The sequence below is a fragment of the Schistocerca nitens genome, chromosome 6 (genome assembly GCF_023898315.1).
Source record: "Schistocerca nitens isolate TAMUIC-IGC-003100 chromosome 6, iqSchNite1.1, whole genome shotgun sequence".
Classification (NCBI taxonomy): Eukaryota; Metazoa; Arthropoda; class Insecta; order Orthoptera; family Acrididae; genus Schistocerca; species Schistocerca nitens.
The window spans coordinates 208,513,979-208,526,388 of NC_064619.1; the positions used below are offsets into that span (position 1 = coordinate 208,513,979).

Consider the following 12,410-nt stretch of genomic DNA (forward strand, 5'->3'; position numbering starts at 1 on the left):
GATGCAGAAACCGGTCACCTGATTGCCAAAGTTCCAGGCGTTTCCTCCTCACATCCTCTCACAGGTGCCTTAAAACATCCGAGTAAAAGTGCTGGTTATCAGTCTGGCCAGGGGGTACGAATTCCCGATGCACAATTCCACAAACATTAAAAAAAAAAAAACATCGTCTTCACATTTGACCTCACTTGCCTTGCTTTTTTTGGTCTGTGAGAGTTGGGAGTCCTCCACTGGCTTGACACTTGCTTGGTTTCTGGGTCATACCTGTTACACCAACTCTCATCCCCTGTAATGACTTTGTTCAAGAAGTTTGGATCACATGCAATCTCTGTTTTCAAGTCCTGACACACATTCATGCGGATGGTTTTTGCTCCTGTGTGAGAAGGCGCGGAACAAATTTAGCAGCAACACGTCTCATGTGCAAATCCTCACTCAAAATCCGCTGGCACGAGCAGCGCCCTCGGAGTCCGGTTTCTTTTGGGTCCCCCCTCGTATAGTCTTTCAGAATGCTGATGAAGAGCTTTCAAAATGCTGATCAAGGAGTACATCAGACACACCCTCAAGGCAGAAGCAATCAGATGTTTTCTCAGTTCATACAGGCTGATGCCGACTGGTAAGAAGAACCTGTCTGAACTGCTGCACGGGCACCAGCTGCACATGGCGCTGCACCTCCTGCTGCCTACCCACACCCACCCTACACCTACACCTACACCTTGTAACGGAACATATTAAAGGCTTTACTTTAATGAAGTATGCGATCCCATCCAAATTCAACCAGTTTAATGAGTATTTATGATTATAGAAAAGTTATTGTGTATGTTAACAATGATTGCATAACATGTCTCCATAAACAGTCAACCCATTAAATTATACTGAATAACTGACCCACACAAAAGTTAATATCACTTGATCACTGATACAGCAAAGTCATCATGTAAAAACACTAAGTTCATCTTAAATAATTAATGTGAAGTAGGAAAAATAGTGGCCAACTTAGGTATTTTGGATCTCCTTAAATAAAAATCACCCAGTGAAACCTATTTGTTCACTAGGAGCGTTTTCACTCAGTATTCACGTAATCAATCCTATTTTAGACGAAAACCAATGTAATTCTTAATAATTCATGTTACTTACTTATTTATGCAAATTAGAGAAGTAAATTGACAAACTTCTAAAAAACGGCCTTTTTGTAACAAAGAATTATTCTGTCAAGTCAACAAATCTGTCTGTCATTTTAATAACATGTTAAATTATGTCACTCGATGCAAATTAATAACTTTTCTGCACAAATTATGATAACAGATGTACATGTGACTTATAAACTATATCTCTTTTTAGTAGTTCTTTGACAATGTTATAAATACAAGCAGCGAGAAGGGTCGAAAGGCAGTCGGAGGCAGTCGGAGGCAGTAGGGCAGTCGGAATGTCACTTTGGTGAAGTGTGTTTCTGTGTTATTGTTTGGGATGGAAAAACAATGCAAAGAACATGTAAAGGAAGTACTACTTTGTGTTGTGTTATGGTCTTTGGTGGACAGTGGAATTAAGATGGCCACCAGAGAAATAAATATTTGATGTTTACATATGTGTTAGTTTCGCTCGTTCTTTATCAACAAAAGCACGTAAAAAACACGGGACCTCATGTTTTTTAACCCTAGACAACCAGATTTAGAGCCAGCATCAGCATCGAGACACAGCAGCGATCCAGCAAGCAGCAGCGATTACTACAATACAATACATTGTAATGGCGCCAACCTAACATCAAGTGCTAACAAGCTCCGTAAATGGGAGTGAAATAGTGCGTTTACAGCAATTAGCGATATCAACGACGACCAGGTGGACCATTACAAAAGTGGGGGCTCGTCCGGGATCTTTAAGTGCATCGATGATAATAGTGCAGCGATAAATTTCGTAAGTGCTTGGCACTCCAAAAAAATTTTATTTGTGCATTGTGGCAACAGTGAAAATATGTCAAAAATTAATAAATAAATAAAGTGTGTTTGTGCGACATCATAGCATAGACATAAAGCAAGGTATTTTGTTGTTGTTGTCATTTAAAATAATTAATTGTTAACATGTCTCTACCTGAGAGGGATGAGATCGTAGGAAATGTAAAAATTGAACCAGGGGGTGGTGAACAATTAAACTTAACAGAGTGGCTAGTAGGGTTTGCAACTCAAATAAACTCGCAACTTAAACAATCAAGTGATGAAGTACGTTTGGATTTCAAACAATCAAGTGAACAAGTACGTTTGGATTTTAAACAATCAAATGAACAAGTAAGTTTGAAACTTAAAGAAAACACAGATAGACTGGATAAGTTAAGTTTGGATTTTGATCTATTAAGTACTCATCTCAATGAGAAGTGTGAGGAAATTAAAACTACCCTCAGTAAGAACACTAGCGAACAGTTGATACACTTCAGAAAAGAATTTCAAGTTAAAGTTGAAAATTTAAATGAAAACATACAAGCGAACACAGACAGCATTGCTGTCATCTACAACAGAGTAGATACTGAAGTTGAAAGATTAGATCAGAGAATAGACAAAACATCAGAAAACCTTAAACAGGAATACAACCTGTACACCACTAATGTAGATACAAAAGTAGAAAATATACACACTAAATATACACAATTGGAAGATGCATTGATGTCAAAACAAATGTTTTACAATCAAAATACAATGTATGGACACATCCAAGTGAAATGCTTTCCTGGTGAAAATCTGCACCCTATTGACTTTATTCACCAATGTAAAGATATGTTTGTTGTAGGAATGTCAGATAACATAAAAATTAAGTTAGTAAAACGGTTTCTAGAAGGGGAGGCCCTATCCTGGGCAAATGAGAATAATGATTCTTGGAATACTTTTGAAGAGTTTGAAGCTAAATTTATTTGCAAATTTTGGTCACAATCCATACAAGCCAGATTAAAGTCAGAATTTCTAAATGGACCAGTGTATAGAGGGAAAGTAGGGGGAATGCAAAAATTTTGCAGAGATCAATTGAAAAAACTTGCTCATTTAAATAACTCTTTTGATATTATGACACAAATTGATGTTTTAAAAAGAAGGTTACCAGAGAGACTGCAGTGGGAATTGGTCCATGGACCAGACGATTCAATGGAAGAGTTCCTGAAATTTGTAGATAGATTAGATAGGGCCTTGGAAAGAGAAAGTAACCAAAGTTTTGGCTCTGGCAACAACCAGTATGGGGGGTGGAACAGGAATGTAAATAGAGATTATTATTATGGGAGGAGAGACTTTGAAAATTCTGGAAATAATGCTCCAAATAGGGGAGATAGGAGATACGAAAATGATTTCAAAAACTATACACAGGAGGGAGGATGGAGGAGAGATAACAGGAATGATAGAAATAGGTATTGGGGAAGAGAACAAGATAGAAGGGGGTTTGTTGAAACTAGTGAACAAAACGACAGCTACAAACGGACAGACCGAGGAAGCCAGCCGGGAAACGGTGGACAGTCCCACTAGATGTCCGTAGTTTTGGGGCTAGACAATATTATGACAGGACAACACATAACCGAAACTGGAAAAGGAGAGGATACAATGTAAAGAGTAATTACCATGAAAATACTGAAGTTGTTAGAATGAATAAATTAGAATTTAATAAAAGGTTTTGGGATACTATGAGTAAAAGTGATACAGTTAATAAAAACTGTGTTCAAGCACAGGTAGTTAGTGAAAGTGCAGAAGTTGAAGGTATTGCAGAGTTCCATAGTTGGGCTGAAAAAGATACTGGTGTTAATAACAAGTCAGACACACCACAAGTAGAATCTATTTTGGGGGGTTTATTTGATAAGAAGGGGGATGACGAAGTGTTTAATGGAGCCAAAGACTCAATTGCTGAGATTCAGATACATAGGGGGGAAACTGCAGATGGGGTTGTTGTTGAGGAGGAGGAAGAAGTAATAGAGGGACATTTAAATAATGATCCTAAATCAAGTGATGTTATTGATGAGAGTGTGAAGGAAGAAATAAAAGTATTTGCAGAATTGAAAAGTGATTATGTGGTAAAGGTAAGTGATGTGACGAACATGGGTAATAATGAGGTTAATTTAAGTGAAATGCAGACTAGGGAATGTGTATCTGAGGACAAGCTATTGCCTATTGGGAACTATGAAATGCTAATCTATGAGAATGGTAATAAGAATAATATTAAAGAAAATATAAAGGGATGGAATGTAAATGTGTGTTTTCAAGAAAAAGGGGAAAAGTTTTTAGAAGTTTTGTGGAACAACTATGGAAACTGTATAAACAAAGATGCCTTTTGGAAAGAATTAGCAAAGGTAAGTGCAACCTTGTATCCTATATGGTGGATAAGAATCCGTAGTGGACTTTATAAAAAATGGGGTGAAAACAATAATTTGTTGAGTGGCAACACAGTGTTAAGAGGAACAGATGAAAACAAAGGTTTATGTTTGAATGTCAATGCTTTGCAAACAGAGAGGGATGTGTCTAAATGTAGGAAAGAGACATTAGACTTAGGAACTAAAGAAATTGAAAATGATCTATTGTTTGAAAATACTGAAATAGACAAAGATGTTGAGCTAGGTTATCCATATGTTAAAGTAAACATTGACATTTGTCCATTTGAAATAAAAGAAAGCCCACATCCTAATGCGTGTAGACTTATCTTTCCCAGATCAAGAAGGTTATTTGGATTAAGAAACATCACTGAATTGAAACCATATAAACATGATTAAGCACATTTCCCTGTTTGAATACAATTACTTCCCCAGTTTCCATAAAGCATGTTATCAGCAAAGTTTTTACTGGGTGTGTCAAATAGCAACTACCACTACAGACCCTGGAAAAGTTCCAGATGTCTGAGACAATGTTTTTATATTTTTATTGTCACTATTGAATATTAAATATTGTGATATCTTCTTTACTTGCAATGGGCAAGAAGGTGACCAACATTTATTACTTTCTTTTTGTATTGTTGAATATGGGACATACGTGCACCAAATATAAAAGACAATGTAAAAATTGTTGTGCAAGACCCATCATTTTGTTACTATTCTTTTCTTAGGCATAAGATTTGTGTACAATTTTCTACAACCAATCAGATGTTTACCAAGTTTGATGTTTGTGTTATTTTGTGACCAAATTAAGTGTGCAATTTTGGTATTAATATGTTCTTGTACTATCTTGACTATGTGTCTCAATGGGAGACAAGTTTTTTAAATATTTTCTTTTTTTTAAATGCATATTATATTCATACATGTGACTTCTCTAGTGTTTGTGTTTATATATCATGTCCATACTTATAATTATGTTCTTTGTTTTCATTTCCTTTATGTGGCTCTAAACGAGCAGACAGTTGCAATATTTTCCTATGGGCATCTGACCTGTCCATCTATGTAATATATTTATGTTACTTCTATTATCTTGATTATTCTGTGACTCAATGAGAGCTGACTTTGAAAAAATTTATATATATATATTTTTTTTATATCTTAACATCGCATGTGATACATTTGTGTCTGTTTTTGATAATTTTCCATGTGGCTCACTGGGAGCAAAGATTAACAATTTTTTTTTATTTTCATATATTACTAAATATTTTTATGATGCTGTCATACTGAGAGCCATAACACAAAGTGCATTTGAAACAACACAACTAAAATATTTGCAGGAAAAAGTCATTTTGAAACGGTGTAACAGTTGTTGTATACATACACATTATGCATAGTAATTGACACATTTGTCCTAGTCGGCTAATATCATTAACATTCTGTAAATGATATTACCTGATGGGGGTATTGTAACGGAACATATTAAAGGCTTTACTTTAATGAAGTATGCGATCCCATCCAAATTCAACCAGTTTAATGAGTATTTATGATTATAGAAAAGTTATTGTGTATGTTAACAATGATTGCATAACATGTCTCCATAAACAGTCAACCCATTAAATTATACTGAATAACTGACCCACACAAAAGTTAATATCACTTGATCACTGATACAGCAAAGTCATCATGTAAAAACACTAAGTTCATCTTAAATAATTAATGTGAAGTAGGAAAAATAGTGGCCAACTTAGGTATTTTGGATCTCCTTAAATAAAAATCACCCAGTGAAACCTATTTGTTCACTAGGAGCGTTTTCACTCAGTATTCACGTAATCAATCCTATTTTAGACGAAAACCAATGTAATTCTTAATAATTCATGTTACTTACTTATTTATGCAAATTAGAGAAGTCAATTGACAAACTTCTAAAAAACGGCCTTTTTGTAACAAAGAATTATTCTGTCAAGTCAACAAATCTGTCTGTCATTTTAATAACATGTTAAATTATGTCACTCGATGCAAATTAATAACTTTTCTGCACAAATTATGATAACAGATGTACATGTGACTTATAAACTATATCTCTTTTTAGTAGTTCTTTGACAATGTTATAAATACAAGCAGCGAGAAGGGTCGAAAGGCAGTCGGAGGCAGTCGGAGGCAGTAGGGCAGTCGGAATGTCACTTTGGTGAAGTGTGTTTCTGTGTTATTGTTTGGGATGGAAAAACAATGCAAAGAACATGTAAAGGAAGTACTACTTTGTGTTGTGTTATGGTCTTTGGTGGACAGTGGAATTAAGATGGCCACCAGAGAAATAAATATTTGATGTTTACATATGTGTTAGTTTCACTCGTTCTTTATCAACAAAAGCACGTAAAAAACACGGGACCTCATGTTTTTTAACCCTAGACAACCAGATTTAGAGCCAGCATCAGCATCGAGACACAGCAGCGATCCAGCAAGCAGCAGCGATTACTACAATACAATACATTGTAATGGCGCCAACCTAACATCAAGTGCTAACAAGCTCCGTAAATGGGAGTGAAATAGTGCGTTTACAGCAATTAGCGATATCAACGACGACCAGGTGGACCATTACAACCTACACCTACCCTACACCTACACCCACGCTACACGCTGGAGACCCCCGTCAGGGCTTGCACTTCTGGTTGTCATGGGCACTGTATTCTGGTGGTCATCCATGGTCAGGGGTTCGGTGAGCTCTCACACTACAAGTGGAGGACATACTGGCGTCCTTCCATCGAAACCAACTACACCTGCAGGTGGACGACCAGCCTCCACTTCCCTTCACACACACCTCCCAAGCCTTCCTCCTGCTTGGAGTCTCAGTTTTTGCTTCTCCTCAATCCCGTGGGGGCACCTTCTCTGTGTTTGGCCGAACCTCTTGCTGCCTTGTCAACCAAATCCTCAGCTGCTATTTTTTCCAGTCTTCTGCACAAGAATCAGTTCCTGGGTTCTAAGGAGCTTCTGTGACCGGCAGGGAATCCAGTACCAGAACGCCCCTGTGGTTGGTTCCACACAATCAGGCATCTGCCCGTGACAGGGTCTTCACTGACACACCAACTTCCAGCCCTACTGTATTTTATGGACTATCAGATGCACTTTTTCTTACAAAAATTGTCTCCAATATTTTGTGCATCTTATATTCTAAATTAATATAAAAATGTCCTGTGTTTGATTTAAAATTCCTGCCAGTCTTAAAAATGGCCATATATTCGATACTGTGGGGAAACCTATCTCTATATGGCACATTGGATTCAACTAGAAGCAGCAGTGCACCGATGCAACAAACATGAGTTATGGGCATTCATAAACTTGCTAACACTGTCTCCCTCCACCTCGCCATCACAAACCCAGAATACTGCCTCGCCTATGACGTGTCATTGCAGTCTACAGTACCAGTGAACTTGAAAGTGGTCTATGTTACCAGTAACAGTACAATGTTTTTGTTAGTAGCTAATTTCATAATGAAAAAATAAAAGGTATTCATATGATGTGGCCTATTAACTGGGAGTAATGGCATATGCAGAGAAACATGGAAACAGATTAGCTGAGCAGCACTTTGGCCCTCCACCAACAGAAATAAATCATTTGCGATTGGCGGGCTAGTAAAGAAGTACCGAAAAAAATGAGGACGACTAAATGTGCAAATAAAGGACTGAATGCAGAATGGCCAAAACTAGGACATGACATACTGAAATGGATTCAAGAACACTGTTGAAATGGTGTTGGAATTAATACGAAAATGATTCAAATACATGCCCATAAGCTAGTGCTACAGTGGAACTTAACACACTTTGAGCGTGGAGTTGGTTGGCGCTACAGGCTTATGAAGCGCCATGGACTTAGCATGCGGACCACAACCAAAATATCTCATAAAATGCCCCAAGAGTATGAAGAGAAGATATTATCCTCCCATCACTTTATTATTAAACAACAAAAGAAAAGCAGTGTGGAACTAAGCCAAACAGAGAATATGGGGGGAAATTCCTCTAATGTTTGATGCGCTGAGTGACAGAACTGTTGCCATGAAAGTTGCTAAAACTGTAACTACAAAAACAAATGGACATGAAAAAATGCACTACACTGTTGTCCTTTCAGCTTGTGCTGACGGTACTAAACTTAATCCATTGATCTCTCTCTCTTTAGCTATATAACATAGTGTCTACAAACTACATTACTGGCCATTAAAATTGCTACACCATGATGATGACGTGTTACAGATGCGAAATTTAACCGACAGGAAGAAGATGCTGTGATATGCAAATGATTAGCTTTTCAGAGCATTCACACTAGGTTGATGCCGGTGGCAACACCTACAACGTGCTGACATGAGGAAAGTTTCTAACCGATTTCTCATATACAAACAGCAGTTGATCAGCGTTGCCTAGTGAAATGTTGTTGTGATGCCTCGTGTAAGGAGGAGAAATGCATACCATCACGTTTCCGATTTTGATAAAGGTCGGATTGTAGCCTATCACGATTGCGGTTAATCGTATCGCAACATTAATGCTCACGTTGATCGAGATCCAATGACTGTTAGCAGAATATGGAATCGGTGGGTACAGGAGGGTAATATGGAACACCGTGCTGAATCCCAACAGCCTCGTATCACCAGCAGTCGAGATGACAGGCATCTTATCCGCATGACTGTAAACCAGCCACGTCTCGATCCCTGAGACAACAGATGGGGATGTTTGCAAGACAACAACCACCTGCACGAACAGTTTGACGACGTTTGCAGCAGCATGGACTATCAGCTTCGAGACCACGGCTGCGGTTATCCTTGACGCTGCATCACAGACAGGAGCACCTGTGATGGTGTACTCAATGACAAACCTGGGTGCACGAATGGCAAAATGTCATTTTTTTCAGATGAATCCAGGTTCTGTTTACAGCATCTTGATGGTCACATCCGTGTTAGGAGACATCGGGGTGAACGCACATTGGAAGCATGTATTCGTCATCGCCATACTGGCGTATCATCCAGCGTGATGGTATGGGGTGCCATTGGTTATACATCTCAGTCACCTCTTGTTCGCATTGATGGCTCTTTGAACAGTGGATGTTACATTTCAGATGTGTTACGACCTGTGGCTCTTCCCTTCATTCAATCCCTGTGAAACCCTACATTTCAGCAGGATAATGCACGACCACATGTTGCAGATCCTGTACGGGCCTTTCTGGATACAGAAAATGTTTGACTGCTAGGGCCAGCACATTCTCCAGATCTCTCACCACTTGAAAACGTCTGGTCAATGGTGGCCGAGCAACTGGCTTGTCACAATACGCCAGTCACTATTCTTGATGAACTGTGGTATCGTGTTGAAGCTGCATGGGCAGCTGTACCTGTACATGCCATCCAAGCTCTGTTTCACTCAATGCCCTGGCGTATCAAGGCCATTATTAAGACCAGAGGTGGTTGTTCTGGGTACTGATTCTCAGAATCTATGCACCCAAATTGCGTGAAAATGTAATCACATGTCAGTTCTAGTATAATATCTTTGTCCAATGAATACCCGTTTATCATCTGCATTTCTTCTTGATGTAGCAATTTTAATGGCCAGTAGTGTATATGCATTCATTAGTCAGGCTAACATCAAATTTTTCCAGCCTTCTTTTGGATGCTGGTTTATTTGATACATAAATTCAGATGGTCATTTAAATGAATATCTCCAACAATTTACCACTGAACATCAGCTTCAGAAGGAGAGAGAGGTTACTCCCAGTACTGGTGAAACATTAGCACAACTAGATGAGCCTGTCAATGACTAGACTACTGATACAGGCAGAAAAGGCACCCAAAGCGCATCCTGTAAATTAGAACATACTAGGTGCGGAAAGTCCAGAAAGGAGGAGGAAGGGGATGAGCAGAGAGAATTTCAGATGGTCACTGTGCACAAGCTGATTCTGTTGGCCATAAACTCAATAAAATGTTATGTGTCATAACTTCTGTTATTAACATGTGTGTGATGAGAAAAAATGAGACTTGTGATAGTCAACATTGATGAACAGAGCCATACAACCTTAGCTCTCTCACAAGAGGAGAGATTTTTTTGTGAAAGGTCCAACACCTGAACATAGAGGCATAATGATTCTGAAGCAAAAATGAAGATTGTCTCTTGCATCAGGAATCTTAATTTCTCTCATGATTCTAAGCCATTTTAGCTCCTCTGTTACATTAGGGCAGGGTCATAAACCAGCGCCTATTATTTTCGTTTTTACAATCACTTCTATCAAGATGACTCCTGCGAAGTTGTAGTAAAATTTGTTACTGTTCCTGGTGATATCTCACACATACCCAAATCTGTAACAGATTAAATACTGAAGCAAAAGAAGTCTTCATTTTACTCTCATTGACTCTTCTTGCTGTTTACAACTTCAAAGTACTGCAAATTTACAAATTTGTGAGTTCTGTACATACCAATGGAGCCTTAGTGTGTGAAGAAATGCTGAAAGACCCTCCATCAAAACCAAAATGGCAACAGTGAGGAAAGACCAAGCTAGGAACATAATGTATAGAATAATTGCACCGGTATAGCCTTCTGCTGTCAGTCCCATCCGCAGGACCATTGTCCACAGCACTTCAGAAAGTTCTGTAAGAGAGCAATGGAGTACTTGTAAGTACATTATTCACATCATCAAAGAAGTCTGCAACACACGTACTGAAATAAAAAGAAAATAATATTTACACATAAAGTTCTATTTTAACACTTATGAAAAGGATTGATTGCTACTCACTGTGAAGATGACACACTGAGTTACAGACATGCACAACGAAAAGATTGTTACACATTGAGCTTTTCGGCAAAGCCTTCCTCAGAACAGAAAGGAACACACACACACACACACACACACACACACACACACACACACACACACACACACACACACACACAATTATTTCTGGGCAGAGAGGCTGGAGATAGTGGTGTAATAAGGCGTGCATTCCTTGTGTAAATGTGTGTGCATTTTTCATTCTTTTCTGAAGAAGGCTTTGACTGAAAGCTCAGTATGCAACTGTCTTACTGTAATACGTGTCTGCAACTCAACATGTCATCCCTATGGTGCCTAGCAAATCTATCCTTTTCATCAATGTTGATATTCCAACCTAGACTTGTCTTTGCTTAAAATACCATTTTGTACTTCATATTTTTAAATGTGAAATTTTCAGTACACCAAAACTCAGTAGAATCTCCAGTTTACTGGTATGAAAATGGTCATCATACTACAACTTAGTACCATCTTAATTTTATTAATATGGTGACATGTAATTATGTCCTTCTACTTCTCATTATTATATTTTAAGGTGGCACTGTGTAATGACCTATACAAAAATCCTTGTGAAGTGCAAACACATGCCCACGCACACACGTGCGCGTGCCAACTATCAAATTTCTATTTCTTTGTACTTACGAGAATGTGCAAGTGACAGAGCCCATAGTCGCAGATATGAAGCTGTGTGAGAGATAGTGCTGAGAATATACTCTATAGTATGTATGGACTGGTAAATGAAAATTTCAGTCATATCATCTTCTCCATGGCCATCATGCCCATCTGCTGGAGTAACTGCCCCAACCTCCTCATTTTCCTGACGCAGTTCAATGCCTTGATTTACATCACCATTCTCAGATGCTGACACCTGCTGATAAGTCAGAAAACAAATTAATCTTTCTATACAACAAATTTCAATACGTAAGTTCTAAAGAAATAACTACGCTCAAAAATCAGTCTTCAATGAAAGCTTTCAAATGTCATGTAAGCTATTCTGAGAAAGTTGTTATTATTTCTCATACTAATCAGCATTGACAAAATGCTTTGTTCTCCATTTAATAATATCATGAATGTGAGGTAACATACATATTAACTTAAAAAACTAAAATAAAGCAAAGAAAAACATAAATGTAAACTTTTCTCACATGAGGAGTATGCTAATTTCTTTGTACAGGTTTGGGTGTCTTTTGTGCACTGATATATCAAGTAATGGTGACTGTGTTGAGGTAAGTAAAACAGGACTGTCAACCAGCTGCCCACCATGATGAATGGCCACTGTGAGACTGTGAACAAATTTGAC

At 38.1% G+C, this 12,410-nt stretch overlaps 1 protein-coding gene across 4 annotated transcripts in view; it reads right to left on the bottom strand.

Annotated features, from left to right (window-relative positions):
- The window catches only part of LOC126262278 (V-type proton ATPase 116 kDa subunit a 1), a 670,786-nt gene that overhangs the window by 17,167 nt on the left and 641,209 nt on the right, over positions 1 to 12,410 (bottom strand). For 3 of the 4 annotated variants that reach the window (XM_049958792.1, XM_049958791.1, XM_049958794.1), the window contains 2 exons: positions 11,753 to 11,981; positions 10,761 to 10,932 (listed from right to left, as the gene is read on the bottom strand). In XM_049958792.1, the coding sequence (XP_049814749.1) occupies positions 10,761 to 10,932; positions 11,753 to 11,981 (401 nt within the window). The remainder of the gene's footprint in view (positions 1 to 10,760; positions 10,933 to 11,752; positions 11,982 to 12,410) is intronic. The other variant, XM_049958795.1, reaches the window with a different exon arrangement.